Source organism: Vitis riparia, chromosome 4 (genome assembly GCF_004353265.1).
Source record: "Vitis riparia cultivar Riparia Gloire de Montpellier isolate 1030 chromosome 4, EGFV_Vit.rip_1.0, whole genome shotgun sequence".
Lineage (NCBI taxonomy): Eukaryota > Viridiplantae > Streptophyta > Magnoliopsida > Vitales > Vitaceae > Vitis > Vitis riparia.
The window spans coordinates 14,393,422-14,413,800 of NC_048434.1; the positions used below are offsets into that span (position 1 = coordinate 14,393,422).

At 37.2% G+C, this 20,379-nt stretch overlaps 1 protein-coding gene across 2 annotated transcripts in view; it reads right to left on the minus strand.

The window, feature by feature from the left end:
- Positions 1-309: 309 nt before the first annotated feature.
- The window catches only part of LOC117912323 (protein ILITYHIA), an 87,347-nt gene continuing 67,277 nt past the window's right edge, over positions 310-20,379 (minus strand). For both annotated transcript variants that reach the window (XM_034826876.1, XM_034826875.1), the window contains 26 exons: positions 20,199-20,372; positions 13,624-13,734; positions 13,461-13,530; positions 13,265-13,343; positions 12,767-12,869; positions 12,508-12,678; positions 12,225-12,347; positions 12,026-12,139; positions 8,509-8,615; positions 8,352-8,403; positions 8,147-8,253; positions 7,992-8,051; positions 7,801-7,915; positions 7,525-7,635; positions 7,277-7,414; positions 7,081-7,203; positions 6,864-6,935; positions 5,465-5,577; positions 4,150-4,308; positions 3,768-3,864; positions 3,505-3,687; positions 3,006-3,200; positions 2,753-2,932; positions 2,513-2,645; positions 2,097-2,175; positions 310-720 (listed from right to left, as the gene is read on the minus strand). In XM_034826876.1, the coding sequence (XP_034682767.1) occupies positions 678-720; positions 2,097-2,175; positions 2,513-2,645; positions 2,753-2,932; positions 3,006-3,200; positions 3,505-3,687; positions 3,768-3,864; positions 4,150-4,308; positions 5,465-5,577; positions 6,864-6,935; positions 7,081-7,203; positions 7,277-7,414; positions 7,525-7,635; positions 7,801-7,915; positions 7,992-8,051; positions 8,147-8,253; positions 8,352-8,403; positions 8,509-8,615; positions 12,026-12,139; positions 12,225-12,347; positions 12,508-12,678; positions 12,767-12,869; positions 13,265-13,343; positions 13,461-13,530; positions 13,624-13,734; positions 20,199-20,372 (3,012 nt within the window). In that variant the 3' untranslated portion in view covers positions 310-677. The remainder of the gene's footprint in view (positions 721-2,096; positions 2,176-2,512; positions 2,646-2,752; positions 2,933-3,005; positions 3,201-3,504; positions 3,688-3,767; positions 3,865-4,149; positions 4,309-5,464; positions 5,578-6,863; positions 6,936-7,080; positions 7,204-7,276; positions 7,415-7,524; positions 7,636-7,800; positions 7,916-7,991; positions 8,052-8,146; positions 8,254-8,351; positions 8,404-8,508; positions 8,616-12,025; positions 12,140-12,224; positions 12,348-12,507; positions 12,679-12,766; positions 12,870-13,264; positions 13,344-13,460; positions 13,531-13,623; positions 13,735-20,198; positions 20,373-20,379) is intronic.

Sequence of the window (20,379 nt, forward strand, 5' to 3'; positions counted from 1 at the left end):
ATACTAGGTTGAAGTAATCCACAAAGTTTAGATGCTGATGGATAGAAGGTCTTTAAGAGGATGTGAAGTAATCTACACATTTGGGTGTGTAGAGTCCAAAACTTGATAGGTTTTGGGGCGGGATAAAACAAATTCTGATTGAGTTCACATTAATCCAACTTAAATCTAATCAAACTTTATTTATTTTGCAAATACAAGTGTTATATAAATGCAAATGATGAGAAAAGCCAAACAACTACCCTCAGCTAAACATGTTTGTACAGAGAGCCCTATTTATCCATATGGCAATCTGAAAAAAGAGATGGGAAATGGGGAAACAAACTACCTTTATTTAGTACCCTCATCTTTCATTGACCCTGAACAAAAAGAAGAGATTACATCCATACAAAAAATCACAGGCCATGTGTGTCAAAAATTTAGCCCCCAGTCTGATTAACAATTACATTTGACATCAGAAAAGAAATCCAGGTGTGAAAAACTGGGGTATGCCATCTGCATATCTCTTTCTCTCTCTCTCTCTCTGTATATCCCTATTTTCCTTATAGACATTTTCCTCTAAATAAACACACAAAATGGCATATAAAAACTACATTCAGGCCCCAAACTTCTAAAGCATCTGCAACTTTCTGAAATTTCAATATGGGAAGGGAAATCCAAAATAAAAAAGCCACCAAAATTCAGCCACTTGTTGGGTCATCTTCATTGTCTTCACTGTCATCACTGCATATCCATATCCACAAATCAAAATCAACTTATAACAGTTCAACCATAACAAATTAAAAACAAAAGAACTATTAAAACATGTGTACAAGTACAAACTACTTTTTTGACCATTTTTTTTTTTCTTCCTAAAAGCAAACACAACAATGTCCACCAGCATGCTTAACATTTTATTCAGTAGTAACTGGAGAAAACATAAGAATGTGTAAAGAAGCAATCATACAATTACAGAAAAAGAGAGAGTTTCAGATGATAACGGACTGGTTATTTAGCATAGTCTCCAGCATTTCCTAAATAATGCTTGTTTTTGAGGAAATTTATCACATGCTAGGGAATGAAGTTAGTAATCAAATTGAGAACAGAAGTAAATTGTATGGTTCTGCTATTCCAAATATCCTAGTGCATAACCTACTCATGATGAGACTTCGATCCAATATAAAACCAGAAACTTCAAAAGACTTTTCTCTAGGTTACTTTGGGGAAAGAGAGGAAAGATCATTTCTTCCATCCTTGTTTTTTCAAACTTATGGCATAACTAGTGAAGTTGGAAGTTTGATCATCACTGCCTTGCAAACATAAGTCAGCTGGTCATGGGTAGCACCTTGAAATTTATCTTCATAAACAAGAAATCAAAGTTGACTTGCAACAGTAACCAAATAATACCGATTGGAAGCCTTGGTAATCCAAGTCAAAATTTAATTTCTTAGATACAAAACTACATGCAGCAATATTTGAGATCCAATTTTACATGGACACTTCAAAGTAAGTAAAATACCTATATCAATATGATATGACAATGGGAGATGCATCTAAATGCCTACAGACGAGACATAATAATAAAGAAAGAGCAATGACTGGGTCAAAGGTGTGGGTGTGGTGGGGGTGGGGTGGGGTGGGGGGTTGTGTGTTTGTCATTTCATGTGGAAGAAAATGGTAAAAGGGAGCATTCTGCCAATTATAAAAATATTTACTAATCTAAGAATATATTTTGACTTAAATCTAAAGCATTTATCCATTTTCATGCTGCTCCTTACAAAGAAAACTAGAAAATCCAAACTAGCCCCAGGAAGTTGGAAATACACTCCATTAAACCTTCAAGTGGTTATGAAAATGGGACCTCAAACCCCCCAAGGATTTCCAAATATTACCATAAAAGAATATATGTTTTTTTTTAAAAAAAAATCCAGATTTACAGATTAAGGTATGGAATTTATACAGTATTGATTTAATTTGACATTTGTCATCACAGATGCACACACATGAAAACACAATCCCCTAAAAGCATATAAAAAAAAAACCTAATACTTCACTCTATCCCTGTGCAGTTGCAATACTGATGACAAATGTAAGTCTGCATAACATGTATAATGATATACCTGTGTTCAGGAAACTTAGACAGTCGCCTAGCATCCAAGCCTGTGATAAACTTTTGCGCAGCTTGAACATTTTCTGTACCTGAAAAACATTGAAACAAAACTCATTAAATGATGCGATAAAATAACCCTTTCAAGTGGTCAAAACAGTAGTGAACAGGCTTAAATTTCAATAATAACTATGCCACATGAGAAAAGTGTATGCATTGCATGGCTTGGGTTCCAGAGAGTCAAAATTCTAATAGGCCAGGCCTAATGACAAATCAAAAGTTCAATGATATTTGTTTCATGTCCAGCATGTCTACACTGCCCCTAACCCAAATGGCAAGCAAAAATCTGAATATTGAAATAACCACAAGTCAAAGAAACTAACAGAAAAGTGAAATTGAAAAAAATATACATGCAGCAGAAATAAATACCCTTAGTCAATTGGAAGGCGTGCAAGGCACATCTTTCGGCAGCAAGTCTCACTGGAGTATTTCCATCCTTCAAACATTCAGCAAGTGCAGGACCAAAAATTGTAATATGGGTCATAAGGGCTGAAGGGTTTGCCTGCAACATAATTTTGCTTTATTTAAACTACCTAGAGACTAATGAAACTGAAGAAATTCAAAAGGTACATGATTTAGTATGGAAGGCATGAACAGTAAAGTATGTACTTTTGCAACTGCTTTTAGGGCAGACAACGCCCTTCTCCTGACTTCACTGGAGTCATCTTGCAAAGCTGATACCATAGGTGAAAGAACATCCAAATGTGCAGCGGTGTTTGAAGGATCACTTTGAACTCGATGAAGTAAAAGCCTTCCTAATGCCTTTGTTGAAGTTTCGCGAACAGGGAACTGTATGAGAGTAGGTGTCAGGAATCAGCTAAAGGTAGAACCATGAAAAGTAATTCTGTCAGAATGACCATACCTTTTCATCTTTCAAGTTATCTTTAAGGCAGTATACAACTGATGGAAACACTGGAGACGTACAAATTGAGGAGGGACTGTGCCTAAGCATGGACGAGATTGTGAGTATTGAGCCATGCCTAGCTGACCAGCTAAGGGATGAGTCCAAACTTGAGAGTTCCTGAAGCAGGTCAGACAACTGACCATCTTCCATATACTGCAACATCATTTTTGACAAGTCGCATCAATAACAGAAAAACCATCTTACACCAAGTGCTGAAGTAAAGTGCAGGCAGGAATAAATAAATCTCTTTCAACAAAATTGGAAGTGGTAATGGAGCAATAGAAATGGGTCAAAAGACCTATACAATTGGCCATGCTGTCACACAAAAAATATATTGCATAAATAAAAATCCCCAAAGTTTGCATTTAGCCATTCGAAAATAGTTCAACACTTTTTCAACAACATCTGAATGTAATAAAGAACGAAGGAAGAATTCCTTAAAACAATGACAACAGACCTGTGATAGGATGCCCAATATGCTTGCAGCAGAATTTCGAACTTGGTCATCATCATGATGAACAAAATCTTTCAAAAGGACATAAACACGGGTTCGAACAGCAACACTCACACTCTTGCCAGCATGCTGCAGGACACCTTTTAATGCAGTAAGAATGGCCTCCCGTACTCCACCATCCGAAACCTGAACAAATGATTCAGCAGTGTTACATGGTTCAGTTCTGAAACCCATGGGCAACAAAGTTGAAAAAGAACAAGCATCACCTGCAAGCTAGATAGGAGGTCTCCAACTAAAGGGTCAACCCTAGTGCTGAGTGCGCTAAGCTTACCAAGTGCTAGGGCGGCACTTGAACGAACAGTTCTGCATTGTCACACCATATTGTAAACAACTGAAATAGCACATGAAAGCTATATAATATAATATGTGTGTGGACACTCTGTGTGTACAATAACTTAGGTGTGAGTACCAGAAACAAGTAACTTAAATCTCTACAAATAAAAAGACTCGTTATATTAAAAGTAAAACCATCAATCACTCAAAAATAAAGGAAACAAAATATTTACACTCCAGACAGAAGTGTATGAATTCTCAAAAACCCATTGATTGTCATTATTAAGATGCTAAAAGTTGAAATTCAAAACTAACCTTGTGTTATCCTGAAGGCACTTAATAAATGTTGTCTGAAGTTGAGGAAGAAAAGGTTTCAGGGCAATCCCACCCTTTCTTATTATGATACTTAAGGTGGATAAGATGGCACTCTTCACTTGCCAAGGGAACCGATCACCAATGATTCGAATAAGAGGCCTGTAGTTACAAACAAGTGATGAACAAGTCAGATTCCAAATAACAATGTATTGTATTAGGCATGGGTGCAGTACATCTCATCAGTCCAAAGGGAGAGCTAGTGCACAGCATTCCAAGAGGAAGACACAATCACTTTTTTAGAATATCAGACCAATAATAATAATAATAATAATAATAATAATAATAATAATAATAATAATAATAATAATAATGTATTGTATTAGGCATGGGTGCAGTACATCTCATCAGTCCAAAGGGAGAGCTGGTGCACAGCATTCCAAGAGGAAGACACAATCACTTTTTTAGAATAGCAGACCAATAATAATAATAAAAAAATATGATATAGACTCATTTTACTTACTATTAGGAAATAGAATTCCTCAAATTAACTCATAAAAGCATGTATAAACAAGAGGTAAAAAAAGAACAGCACAGGAATATAAAGTTGATATTTGGACATCAATCCTAATGATCATACCATGATTCACAAATTTCAAATATCACATAATATGGAAAATTCAATGCTCAAGTTTGGGCTATGATCCTAGAAAGCAACCTTTTCCATACACTAGATTTGGGCTTCTACAGACTAAAATCTGATATTTGTTGGACTGCAGTGACCTCATAAAACAATATTTAGTGCATCTGCTCTTTGGAAAAATATTGATTATCCTCATCAAAATAGGAGTAAGGATAATGAAAATACAACCAAGGAACATCTGCTAAACATTTCAGGAATCTTTTGGACTTGGGATCAACTGAAACATTGTGCTAATCCTGATTTTTGAACCAACAATACATTTACATGAAAAAGGTCACACGCTCAGAAGTGCCAAAAAGTTACAAAAACATTATTTGGAGCTTTTTTATAATAAAAAAAAAATGAAAAAATCTAATGGAAACATTAACTGAGATCACGCCACTCGCTGGTGGCATGAAACCCAAAACTCCATCTGCTTAATAAAGGCATCCAATGATTTGCTAAAGACAGCAAGCTGTTTCACAGAGGGTCTTGCCTCTATGTAGTGAAAAAAAGGGGGAAAAACAGACACAACAACTATGTATTTTGTCAGGGAAATCCAACCTCACCCTTATATTTTTCAATTCTTTGGACATTAAAGACAATGCATATTTACAAAACAACCACATTACATACCCTGTTATTGGAATAACAAACTCCTTCAATGCTTGTTCGCTAGTCACTTCAATCAGCTCTCCAAGACCCTGTGCTGCTTGCTCTCTTAGTTCTGCTGATCCACTTATTAGACCCTGTAGATGCAATATGAAATGAAAGACTAAACTACTTGCATAATTGTAGAAGGTATTGCATAGAATTAAATCATTTCCACAACTGTGCTTCTGATAAATAAATATGTTTTCTGCCAGAACACTAATTAAGGATAAACAATTTAACTTGAAGGAAGGTTCCATATTCTTCACAGGAGTATAAAACAAGGACGTGTACACAAGTTATGTAAGATGCACTGTTATTCAAGTGAATGGTGTAGAGGATTTCCAAAATCAGCTGATGGAACATATGGGCATATTTATCCCAGCACTTGCATGACTTTCCAATGAGCCACGCAACTTCGAAAAGTTTGCTTAGCCTGCTCAGGAAAGCTATATCTATCTTGGTGGGCTAGAAGAAAAGGAAATTACACCGCTTAATTTTGTCTGAGTCCCACAACTAAAATTAAGCAGAAATAAACACAATGCTTGTTTCACTAGTCAAGAAATTGTGGGATAAGAGACTACAACTCAGGACCAGACATGTAAACAGCTTATTTGATCTGAAGCTCAAATATCAACTCAAGTAAAACTTAATACTTTAGTTAACATACAAGAAAACGTAATTAAATAAAGAAGATTTGTGGCCATACATTAAGAAGTTTCCAAGTTATTTTTGCTTAGAAACCTCTCTAGAGTCAAAGCAAATGGAAAAACTAGAATGTAAGAATTCAAACCTATTTGAATCCTAACTGGATAAATATTTCTTACAGACAGAAACTTGAAAGACAAGAAGTAATATGCCACAGAAGAAATTTACAACTCAAAATTTTAACAAAATTCTTTGAAACACTAGATAATGTTATGATGAAGTCCTAATTTTTTTTTTTAGATGGCTAAAAAGATAGAGACTTTAGGTGGTAGATCATCAGCTAAAGGTTTAGGATGATCTAATTGCAATCTCACTGTACAAAAAGATAATTCAAAAGCAAGGGCAATAGATTTGGGCCACATTATGATTGTAGTGAGTTAAAAAAGGCAGATGATTACCTAAATGACAAAATTTTGCAAAAAGGAAATTGAAGAAAAGCAAACATATGACAATCAGACAGGAGTTTGAGCAAATACAGTTCACAAACAAGGATAACCAACTGTACCACATATTCAATTTCATAATGATCAATTTAGTAATATTTCAAAGCATAAATCGCAAAATAGAATGGGGGCCTTTTAAGGGAGCTTCGGATTTCCTGGGAAACAACATCTCAAAGAAACTATGTCTAAAAAACTTTCAAAGAGAATACCTAAAGAACTTTCAATGAGAGTACCTGGAGAAAGACTGGAAGCAATGGCTGAAGAGCTTTAGGGAGACAGAATCCGGGTATGAGAACTGGTCCTCCCTGAAAATTAATTAAATAAATTTATGGCATTCTAGAATCCGGAATTTTTTCAGTAATCACAGAAATTAGAAACTTAATTATTTATAAAAGATAATAACATAATTCATATCTAACCATCTAAACTGTAGAATCAAGAAGAATATACCTTCTTTTTTCTTCGCTCTTTATCTCTAGATGTAGATACAGCATCCCGTACTATTTTTATATATGAAGGAAGCACTTCCTTGGGAACTGAATTTGTGACCCTTGACAAAGCTTCCCAAGCAACCTGTTGAATGGAATGTAAGATACAATAACACAGAGATGAAACAGATAATCATTAATTATGAATAGGATATTACCGCAACAGTGGCTGAATCAGAATCACTAAGCAAAACAATCAGGGTAGTTATCATGTTTGGAGCTTCATCAACCAAATATAATTTGCTGTTTTTGAAGAAGTATCCTATTAAATATGAAGAACTTCTTCGTATTGAAGCCTGGAAACATAGAAGGTAACAAACAAAGCTGAGAGAGAGAGAGAGAGAAAGAGAAAACCAAACATGAAATGAGAACCTTGAAGATAATGGATAATCTATTGCTAACATACCTGATTATCACCAACACCTTTAAGAAGCTCTGAAATCAAACCTTCAACACCTTCCTCATCAATGACTAAGACCACAGTTTCTGCTGCCTTCTTTGCCAGTTTTTGAACATCCTAGAATTTCACAAGCAGTAAATAATCCATCAGGATAAACAGACAGGAAGATGTATTTAAAACTAAAGATCTTAAAACCAAAACCCATGCTCAAAAAATAAAAAATGTAAGTTTATATTCAAATCAGAAGAAGCAACACAGGAAATGCTTCTAATAGTAGCATACCGTATCATCATCACTCATGGCAGAAAGTAAAGCAGGAAGAACAATGCCCAGGTGAAAGTTAAGACCAGGTCCAGCAACCTCTGCTAATGCTCCCAGAGCATGTGCATTAAAGGCACTGAATGTAAATTGCTTTCAGTTAGAGAGAGTCCCTCAAAATTGTATATTATGAAATGGGAGGTAGGTATACATACGTGAGAGGAAGATGAACCAGCTTGGGCAAGATATGAGGCAAAACAGCCGTAGTCCTGACACTAAATTAACAAATAGAGCAATTTTAGCATGAGGAAAAAGCTGAAAAAGAATATACAAGCCAGAACTCATCCAAGGGGAGAGTAGATATTTTTACCTAAGGATTTGTTTCAGGCCATCCAGTGCAGTATCAGAGGTTTGATCATCCTCCAAAGAGTGCAAAAGCGTAGGGACTATCTCATCAATTGCTTGCATTCCAGCACTCTACATAATCATATGTAAGTGTTAATTTTCATTATATTGTCATGTCAAACATAAAACTGAGATGAAAACCAGAAAACAGGAATGAGCACAATGAGTACCTTGTAAAGAGTGCTGAAGGCTAAGCCTGCAGACTCGCGAACCTCAGGCGTGCTGTTAACAAAAATAAAATCATGATGGTTCGTCAAGTAATGAAAAGTAACCAGTTTTGATGAGATTACGAGCATGTCAAGAATCAAGCATAAAACCATGACAAACCTATCACAAAGGGCAGTTCGAATAGTAGGTATGAGCTCGTCCATAAAACTTAATAGCTGACTCTTACCAGCACTGGCCATCACTTCACTCAAACCAATGCACACACCCTGGAAATTAAAATTTAAAAAAAAAAAAAAAGAAAAGAAAAGAAAAGAAAAAAAGAACACAGAAATGAGCATCCTAGTAATTTCATGAGATCCTAGAGAAGAATCTTATCTGGTCCATCAACAAAATAATCTTCTCCTTCACAAGTAAAAATTGATTATGAATTTTCCAACATTTCATTTCTAAAAGAAAGTAGGTTCTTTGACAAATAGTAAAATCTCATATGGAGAGAGAGAGAGAGAGAGAGTAATCAAACTGAACATATGAGTTCCTCTAGAAGAATAAGTCGAAAGTTAGATGAGAAAATCCACAAATATTCCAATACCCATGTTGCCAAAAAAATAGTAGGCATCCCCACATAATAATTAAATACCATCCCTACTCCAAAAACAATTGAATTCCCCAAACCCTCATTAGAAAGGGGTAAAAAAGGCAAGAGAGGGAAAAGGATGAGATAAAATCACATCATGCAACCCCAAACCACTCCTAGTACCAACTCACCCTTCTGCTAGAGCCATTCCAAAACTCTCTCCACCATTTTATTTTAAATAGGAAAATAATGATTGCATTAGTGGTAGAAAATGTGTGTATATACACGATGTATAAAAAAGAAGCCAAAAGGCCAAAAAAAAAAGCACGAAAACACGAAAAACAGCCACAGTGCCCCCCCTAGAGCCTAAGTTCTAATCAATCCACAAAGTCCAACATGGACAAGGAACAATCTCCGATTGACACTGTAGCTCATTCCAAAAAGATGTACAAGAAAGAATGTTTAATTGATTGGTCCATTTTTTTAGAATTTTCAAAAGCTATCCCATTTCTCTCCCTCCAAATGGTCCAAAGCAAATACAATGGAGCAGCCCTTCGAGCCTTTTTCTCTTCTTTCCTACTAAGGTCCTATGCCAGATCAAAAGAGCATCCCTATCCAAAAAATGTATCACCCACTGCACACACAAAAGAGTATAAATTGACAACAACAAAAAGCTTGCTTTTGCACAATGAAGGAGAATTTGGTCAACCATTTCTTCTTCTTCTTCGCACATGTAGCATCTATTTAGGATCTTCCAAGCCTTCCTTTTGAGCTGATCTAGAGTTAGAATCCTGCCCTAAGTAGCTTCCCAAGCAAAGAAGCTAACCCTCAATGGCACCTAAAAATTTCAGACCATGCCAAATGGAAACGCCTCTGCCCTCCCATTCCCAAATGATAAAGACAAATATGGCTTAAATAAAATATCTCCACCATTATTAGTTGTCCTTCCAGAAACAAAACCCACAGGCACCTTCCACCTTGTTCCCACCTCATCCTATACTTTTAAATGGGCATTCATATAATTTTTTTTTTTGTTTTTATCTAAGCTCCAAAATTAATCCCTAAAAGTGCCAACCCAACCATATGATAAGTAATTCATGCTTTCTTGGCAAGTATAGTTTCAGTCAATTAATGGAATGACATTTAAACTCATCCCTTTTTCCACTCCCAATAATGTAGCTGTTAATTATAACAAAGGCCACAAGTCAACACTTGGAATCCAAACGCATATTACACTACGCAACTCTTGATTAAGAGTATCATTGGCATCTCAAGGGGAATTTCAAGCATCATAAACAAGGCAGGGTCATAAATGTTTAAGTTACTACTCATCATCATCTACAAATCATCAAAACCTTTCTTGTTACTCACTTCTAGATCATGATGGATGCAGTGTGTGGTTCATTTATGATCGTGAACCAGTTTTGGTACAATGAAGTACATCAAAATAAGCCCAGGTGAGAGTTATGTGGTGAAATGATCTGTCATGGTTAGAAGGAAACCAGTGTTGATCACCAGCTTCATGGCCTATGGGGTAATTGTTACTAAAAAAACAACTGCAACAAAAAGTTGATAGGCGAATATCCATGCAAGCCAATGGCTGAAGATGATAATTTATGCTCTTCACAGACCATAGAAATTATTATTGGAGCAACACTAAAATCATGACACTAGCGGATGCCAATTCCAAGTGAAGTGCAATACTTCATAATATTATAACTCCTTAGTGTGGACCAATTGTTGTGTTTTACTAACATCTTTCTCAACTCCAATTGTAATGAACAGTGAATCAATGCCATTTCAAACTGAAATACTGTTGCAAGAATTGGGATTGACTTGTTGACCATGGAATATAGCTTCCATAGTTAAATGCTGTATATCTGTACAATATTATGTAGATCCTAAAATTTTGCTAGGATTAATTTGTTCCTCGTTTAGATTCTAGAGCTAGAACTTTTTTTCAATACATAGTCTTCTACCATCAAAAAGTTTGTCCCTAAAATGTTTGACTAAAATGTACCACATCACGAGTGACTTTCTGTCAATCTGTCAGTTAAAATTTTGAATTTTGTGAAGTTTCTAAAAAAAAGTTAATGACTTGATGTTCCCCATAAGATTCTCCTAAAGTTAAGAATGAAAACCTTTGAAAAATATAACATCACCAAGTCAAAAACAGTCGTATATCTAGCAAATATGCCACTTACAAGAATAGTATACACAGAACTAACAATGACAGTAAGACACAATTTCCATGAATACTTTCTGGCAAGAAACATTCACAATGCGTACAACTAAATCCATGAAGCTTGTCCTACATAAAAAATTTTCTCTAGGTATGCCATACAAATACAGAATACATATAGGGCTATTGAAAAGAAGACTAGTGAAGTTCCAACAAAGAGTAGGCTTGAATAAATGATTGGCTTTTTGCTCTTGTTTATGGAGAAACTTACATGACATAGTCAAGATGGTTTTCTTTCATGTGTGTTGTTTGCTGACAACATAGTTTTAGCTTAGGATAGAATAGCAGGAAGGCTATTTACACTTTGAAGGTTTTAGGACAAGAATCTTATGACAATATAAGTCATGCAAGTTTTTGTAAATATAGGATTGCAATTGAGGAAATATAACTATAAAATACATAATAGAGACTGTTGGACAAAGAGTACCCAGGATATAGTAGACTGTAAAGTAGTATTGTGTAAAGAACAACAGCATTGATTCAGGTAAAACATATTAAAATCTAAAGAATGTGCCACCATGTCATACCATACTCACATCAATGTCAAAGCAAGACAAAGATGAATAGAGTTCCGCTAAGTAACATATAACACATTAAACTGCTAAATAACAAATAACATGTTAAGAAAAAATAAAATCAATGTTGTGGTTGAATGACAAAAATATAAATTCCAAAATAATACAGCTATAAATTTTCTCAAGTGGAGAAAACGTGTTTTTTCAGCTAGGGGACTTCATGATTGACATAAATTTTATTTGATAATAAAAATTTGTGGCTGTATGCTTTCCAGAAATGAAACCAGAAAAGAAAAAACTAATTAATTATTTAATTAATAAGAATCACAAGTGAAGAAATCTCACTTGTCGTCTGCTAGTCTTAGGGTCTTTTAGCCCTTGAGATAAAATTGGGATGATTAAAGGAAGTACTCTTTCACCAAGCTTCCTAACAAGCTCACCCAGTGATCGTCCAGCAACCTGAAAACACAGAAGCATTGAATTTATGCCGCACAATTTGCAAACTATCTCAAAGATGAGCTATAATAAGAACATAGAAATAGACCTGCCGCCTTTCAGAGGATGATGATGCAAGAGAAGTAATCAGTGTATTCATTAAAACTGGCATTATTTCCCGAAGAGTCTTTGGAGTATTTGCCACTATAGTCTTCCACACATGTAATGCAGCCTAACAAAGAGGAGGGAGAATACATCAGCTTACCAAATTAAAAGACATGTAGATGCATGCATGCATATTTTTTTGATTGGAAACGACAAAGGCATATTTACATACATATATCCAGACTTATGTTAAACAAATAGCTGTTTAAATTTGTCAGCCTCATTACCTGACGAACTGATATGCTGACATCAGCCCGAACCATGTATAATGCAGCAAGAACTTCATTACGTTTATCCCTTCCAAGCCCCTCAATGATGGCACGCCCATGTGCTTCAGTACTAGCACCTTCATCATCACTACCGCCCTCAAGTAATGCTTTTCCAGAGGTTCCAGCAACCTGGATGGTAAAAAATTAATGAATTTTTAAAAAACTGACAAGGAATGTCCCCCAAAGACAAATTGCAAAAGGTTGAAGAGCTTAATACCTTAAACAAGAGATCACCAAGCAATTCCACAGAGCTTTGCCGGATACGCCAATTGTCATTGAAAATCCCATCTTCTACTGCTGGAAGGAGCAAGGGTAAAGACCTGACAAGAATGGGGAAAAAAAAAATGGAACCAGTCAGTTGAACATTAATACCAGGATCAACTATTCCCAAAATGCAGAAGACATTTCAAGTTAATAGCAAGGCTTTTTTACTGAAATATGTAACCACAATTTTGTAACATCAATCTCAATATTACAATCTCTTCGATGTTGAACATTACAGGAATTATTTGATAAATTTCAAGACAATTTCCAAATTCCAACATCTCCTTATTCTCCCAGAAGAACTTACCGTTGATTTCCTGGGGATTTATATAAAATATTTTCAAATTAAATCCAGAGATAGGGGCAGGAATTTCAATCCTCAATTCATTGCTATATTAAATAAAAAGGAAATAACATATTTGCATCAGAACTGCAAGATAAGAGCATGTACGTTGTAGCATAATGCTCCACCAGAACATGACCAGCACTGAGTGCTGCATCACGTACAGACTCATTCTCATCGGCAAGACCTGAAAGGGTATAAGAAGACATTATATTCAAACATATCAAGTATTGACAAAGGAGAAAGCACACACCTTAGTATTACAACATGAAACAAAAAATCAACAGGGAAAAAATCTACTTACCATCTAATATAGCAGGCAGCACCTGCTGCAAATAGTTCTGGAATTGGACACCTAATGACCTTGGCAAATACTGCAAAAGAATTTTCATAAGGCAAGGACAAGGAGATTTAAAAACAAACACTTCAGTAGTAAATGTGTAAACCATATAATGTATAGCGGTCACCTTGAAAAGTGTTAAATATCCATCACGAACAGATGCTCTTTGATGAGAACAGTTCCTAATTATATCAGGAAGTAGGTGCTCAAAGTACTCTGTGCCTAGTGCTGCTAAAACCTGGAGAGAAATAGACAGACCTTTAAGTTAACAATGAGAAACTTAAAAAGCACAAAGTACCAGTTAAAGTCCAGACACCTGTCTACTTGATGTATACCACAGAAATCATAATAACAACTTTTGTAATGGTTGCCCCAAAATATGAGTTCCGTACAACTGATTAATAATGTTTTTACAGACCCTGCAGTAAATTCCATTCCTTTCTTGACACTGCTCATCAGTCACAATATATAGGCATAAATTGATAATCGGGCAATATCTTCAGAACATCTTAAGTTTAAGACAATGGTTTTCATCTTCTTGTTTTATCTGTTCATAAAGATAGAATTCCCATGTGCAAAGCCAATTACAGAACCATCCCCCTCTCCTGGAAAGAGTGCTGAATCTGTTCTAGAAGAATCACTCTACAGAACAAACTAAAGGAGCTGTAAAAGAGTTCCTAAAGTCATGCTTTTAGCGAACTAACCATATTTACAAGAATCATGCTCTATTACATTCATTTCACTCTTCCAAATTTGTAACCTTTCTTCCCACTTCTCAGAACCACACTTCAAATTAGGACTGATTGAGATCAGGATCCTTTCAAATATGAACCCTAATTGCATAAACAGAAAGAACTGGAGCCATTCACCGCATGATCACTGATTCATTATAGAAACTTAATTATGCCCTTTAAAAAAAATAAAATAAACATCAATATTTAATATAAACATTGTGTATAACATAAACATTACAAGGAAACAAAATATAAATAACAATGCATTTGTCGTTACATTGCAATGCACTATTTATTGATTGAATGAATCCAATGGTCATGAATGATTACTAAATTTGCTGTGAGGTTCTTAAAAGTGTTCCAAATACTTCAATTCTGACAAAATTTCCTTCTTTATAAACATGCATTAGTTTTATCACTCTCAAGTTCCATATCTCATTTCTCTGTTTACTCCTGATATTTTGCCAATTCACACTCAAATTCAAAATAATCCCAGTCTCGAATAGATCCAGCAACATGAACAAGTCACCACATCACATGATGGCAGTCATTTCAAGTATGCAGGACATAAAAAACTTTGAAATCCTTGCACCATGAAGTGTCAAAGGACAGCTTTGCTGTCCACACCTTCCTTATTTTAGCCCTTCACACCTTCCTTATTTTAGCCCTCCACACCTTCCTTATTTTAGCCCTCCACACCTTCCATATTTTAGCCCTTCACACCTTCCTTATTTTAGCCCTCCACACCTTCCTTATTTTAGCCCTCCACACCTTCCATATTTTAGCCCACACTTGCTGTCCACACCTTCCTTAATTTAGTCCACCCTTCTTTCCTTATTTTAGCCCACAATGTTTCCTTATTTCTCCATTGATTATTCTGTACAGTTAGCATATATTATTTGATAGATTATAGTTTACATGTATAGAGCTAGAATCATGCTGTAATTTATTTGTTTTTTATTTGCTTTCCATGTAAAGCATCCTTGTAAAGTCTATATATAATATACAAAACTCAAGGCCAAGGTATTCGGTCATTCACACAATATTTTGACATGGTATCAGAGCAAGGTTGCTAATTTTTCTTCCCTCAAATTCTTTTCTGTCTTTTCGGTTTCGGAGGTGCCTCTCGTATCTTTCGGTCAAGTCTGTGTTGATCCGTGCTGCACCCAACCACAACCATTTTTCTCAGTATTTCTGTGGTTGTTCAGTTTTCTTCTGGGATTTTTTTTTGGTCCATCCTTTTGTCTCGGGTTCTATTTTTTTTCGGTCAAGTCTATTTATTTTCTATGGATTCCGCACCTCTGTGTGTTAAGTTTACAGGCATAAATTATTCTACCTGGGCATTTCAATTTGAACTTTTTCTCAAGGGAAAAGACCTTTGGGGTCATATTGATGGCACGGATGTTGAAAAACCATCAACTTTTGACAAATCTCAGGATGTTGGGTCTTCTCCTTCATGGGCTGTGCTTGATGCACGCATCATGTCTTGGCTTCTTGGTTCAGTGGAGCCTCATATTGTCACCCACTTGCGGCCCCATCGCTCTGCTCAATCTATGTGGGCTTATTTGAAGAAAGTTTATCATCAGGATAACGATGCTCGTCGCTTTCAATTAGAACATGCGATTGCCACGTTTCAACATGGTAGTCTTTCCATCCAGGACTACTACTCAGCATTTCTGACTCTTTGGCATGAATATGCTGATTTGGTTACAGCGGATGTTCCTATTGCTGCTCTTTCAACTATTCAGACTATTCACGCGACTACCCGGCGTGATCAGTTTCTTATGAAACTACGTCCGGAATATGAATCTGTCCGCTCCTCTTTACTGAATAGATCTCCTGTTCCCTCTCTTGATATTTGTTTTGGTGAGTTACTTCGCGAAGAGCAACGCCTTAGTACTCAAGCTATTTTGGAGCAATCTCATGGTAGTTCCGGGACGACAACTGTAGCTTATGCTGCCCAAGGCCGCGGACCACCTATGCATTCTAAAAACTTGCAGTGTTTTTGCTGCAAGGAATATGGGCATATTGCTGCCACTTGCCCTAAGAAGTTTTGTTCTTATTGCAAGAAGAAGGGTCACATTATCAAAGAATGTCGTATTCGCCCCCAGAATCGTCAGGCCCACGCATTTCAGACTTCGGTTATTATCCCTCCTGTAGCAACTTCTGCAACAGACGACTCTCCTTCAGCTGCGTGCTCTATTCCTGCACCTCCTGCACCAGATTATTGCACCCCAGAAATGGTGCAACAGATATTAATTTCAGCATTATCAGCAATGGGGTTTCAAGGTAACAATTCTACTAAACTCTGGTACGTGGACTCGGGGGCCTCTAATCACATGACTAATAATCCCACCGCTTTGTGTCATGTTCGGCCCTACGCTGGTCAATCTTCCATTCAGACTGCCAATGGCAGCTCTTTGCCCATAGCTGCTATCGGCGATGCCTCCTCTAAGTTCACTGACGTGTTTCTTGCTCCTCAGCTTTCCACGAATCTTATTTCTGTTGGCCAATTAGTTGATAACAATTGTGCTGTTAATTTTTCTGGTAATGGTTGTGTTGTGCAGGACCAGGTAACGGGGAAGCCGATCGCAAAGGGACCTAAAGTGGGGCGCTTGTTTCCACTATTTTTACCTGTTCCAGATTTTTCTCCACTTTCTTCTATTAAGTCTTTTGCTTGTAATAATGTTTCAGATCTTAGTATGGTGTGGCATCGTCGTTTAGGCCATCCCAATACTCAAATCTTATCTCATGTATTGAACTCTGATTTACCTGGTAATAAGGATCGTTATTCTTTATCTCTTGAGTGTGATTCTTGCAAACTTGGTAAAAGTAAAACTCTTCCCTTCCCTTTGCATGCAAGTAGAGCATCTCATTGCTTTGATCTTATCCATAGTGATGTTTGGGGACCTTCCCCGATTAGTTCACATGAGAAATTTAAATATTATGTGACTTTCATTGATGATCATAGCAGATTTACTTGGGTCTACTTTCTTCGCTCTAAATCTGAGGTCTTTCGTACTTTCACTGAGTTTTTAGCGTATGTTGACAATCAATTTTCTACTTCTATTAAGACATTACGCACAGATTCCGGTGGTGAGTATTTGTCTATTGAGTTTCAAGCATTCTTGGCTTCTAAGGGTATTATTCATCAACGTTCATGTCCCTCTACTCCTCAACAAAATGGAGTTGCCGAACGCAAAAATCGTCATCTTTTAGATGTGGTACGTACTCTCTTGTTAGAATCTTCTGTTCCATCCATGTTTTGGGTAGAGGCTCTAAAAACTGCTACTCACTTGATTAATCGTTTACCTTCTCAAGTCCTACATATGGAGTCTCCCTATTTCCGCTTATTTGCTAAGCAACCTAGTTATGATCACCTTCGTATTTTTGGTTGTGTATGCTTTGTTCATTTACCTCCTCATGAGCGACATAAATTATCTGCTCAATCTGTTCGATGTGCTTTCTTGGGATATAATATGTGTCAAAAGGGATTTGTTTGCTATGATCCTACATTACATCGTACACGTATTTCTAGGAATGTTATTTTCTTTGAAAATCAACATTTCTTTCCTATATCCTCTTCTACTGTGTCATCCTCTTCTACTGTGGTCCTTCCCTCCTTTGAGCAACAGTTCTCAGATCTTCATCCAGTCAGTTCTCGCTTTCAACCAGGTATTGTGTATACGAGACGCTCCCGCCCACAGTCTCTTTCAGTGGCTCACCCGATATCTGATCCTACCACGCTCCAGATGCAGTCAGTTGCAGCACCTTCAGTACGTCGCTCTTCTCGAGTGTCTGTACCTCCGAATAGGTATGGATTTCCCTCTTCCAGTTCTGGCAATTCTATTTCAGCCCTTACTGCTGCATTGTCCAAATTTGATATTCCCACATGCTACTCACATGCTGCTAAGCATGATTGTTGGCGACAAGCTATGCAGGAAGAAATTGCCGCTCTAGAGGCCAATCACACTTGGGACATTGAGCCCTGTCCTCCCACTATTGTTCCTCTGGGTTGCAAATGGGTTTACTCAGTCAAGGTCCGATCTGATGGAAGTTTGGATCGTTACAAAGCTCGGCTTGTTGCACTTGGGAATAATCAGGAATATGGTGTCAATTATGAAGAGACCTTTGCTCCTGTGGCTAAAATGACTACTGTTCGTACGATTCTAGCTCTTGCTGCTTCCAGTGATTGGCCACTACATCAGATGGATGTAAAAAATGCTTTTCTTCATGGGGATCTTAAAGAGTGTATTTATATGAAGCCACCCCCGGGATTGTTTCCCTCTCCGACTTCACATGTGTGTAAGCTTCGTCGCTCTCTTTATGGTCTCAAACAGGCTCCGAGAGCCTGGTTTGATAAATTCCGCACCACTTTATTGCAATTTTCATTCAGGCAGAGCAAGTATGACACTTCCTTGTTTCTTCGGAAATCAGACATGGGTATTGTTATTCTTTTGGTTTATGTTGATGATATTGTGATCACTGGTTCCGATTCTGCTTTACTTGGTCAGCTCAAAACTCATCTCTCCGAGTCCTTTCATATGAAAGATCTTGGGTCTCTCACATATTTTCTTGGTCTTGAGGTGCATCATAGTCCCTCTGGTATTTCCCTCAATCAACATAAGTATGCGAGTGACTTGGTGGCTACAGCTGGTCTACAAGGGGCTACTTCTGTTGATACTCCCATGGAATTAAATGTCAAGCTTCGCAAAGAGGAGGGCGACTTACTTGCTGATCCCAGTTTATACAGGAAGTTGGTGGGTAGCCTTGTTTATCTCACCATTACTAGACCGGACATTTCTTTTGCTGTACAGCAAGTCAGCCAGTTCCTTCAGACTCCTCGTCATCTTCATTTGGCTGCCGTTCGTAGGATCATACGCTATGTTCAAGGCACTTCTACTCGTGGCTTGTTCTTCCCTGCAGGCAATTCTACTCGCCTTGCTGCTTATAGTGATGCTGATTGGGCTGGTTGTGCGGATACCCGTCGCTCCATCACTGGTTGGTGTGTGTTCTTAGGTGATGCATTGATATCTTGGAAAAGTAAGAAGCAAGACAGAGTCTCTAAGTCATCTACAGAATCTGAGTATCGGGCGATGTCTCTTGCTTGTTCTGAAATCATTTGGCTTCGCGGTTTGCTTGCGGAGTTAGATTTTTCTGAGACCGATCCTACACCTCTACATGTCGATAATACAAGCGCTATTCAGATCACGGCCAATCCTGTCTATCATGAGCGCACAAAGCATATTGAAGTGGACTGTCACTCTATCCGTGAAGCCTTTGAAGCTCGTGTTATCACTCTTCCACATATTTCCACCGACTTACAAATAGCTGATATCTTCACCAAGGCTCTCCCTCGTCATCGACATTGCTTGCTAAGTAGCAAATTGATGCTTGTTGATCAACCTGCATCAATTTGAGGGGGGCTGTCAAAGGACAGCTTTGCTGTCCACACCTTCCTTATTTTAGCCCTTCACACCTTCCTTATTTTAGCCCTCCACACCTTCCTTATTTTAGCCCTCCACACCTTCCATATTTTAGCCCTTCACACCTTCCTTATTTTAGCCCTCCACACCTTCCTTATTTTAGCCCTCCACACCTTCCATATTTTAGCCCACACTTGCTGTCCACACCTTCCTTAATTTAGTCCACCCTTCTTTCCTTATTTTAGCCCACAATGTTTCCTTATTTCTCCATTGATTATTCTGTACAGTTAGCATATATTATTTGATAGATTATAGTTTACATGTATAGAGCTAGAATCATGCTGTAATTTATTTGTTTTTTATTTGCTTTCCATGTAAAGCATCCTTGTAAAGTCTATATATAATATACAAAACTCAAGGCCAAGGTATTCGGTCATTCACACAATATTTTGACATGAAGAACAGATTTTTCTATAATCTACCTATTTATTTTTTGAAAAAACTAAAGCAACTGCAAAAACAATCAATAGAATATAGCAGACCTCACTCAACCCTTGAGCAGCTCCAGAGCGCTCAACGTTACTTGCATCAGATTTAAGAGTGTCTAACAACCATGAAACAAGATCTGGGAAATTCTCTTCTCCCATCCCTCTTATAAGCGATCCTAGGGCCCTCGCTGCAACAGACCGTACTTCAGGAATTGGATCCACAAGAACCTGTTTT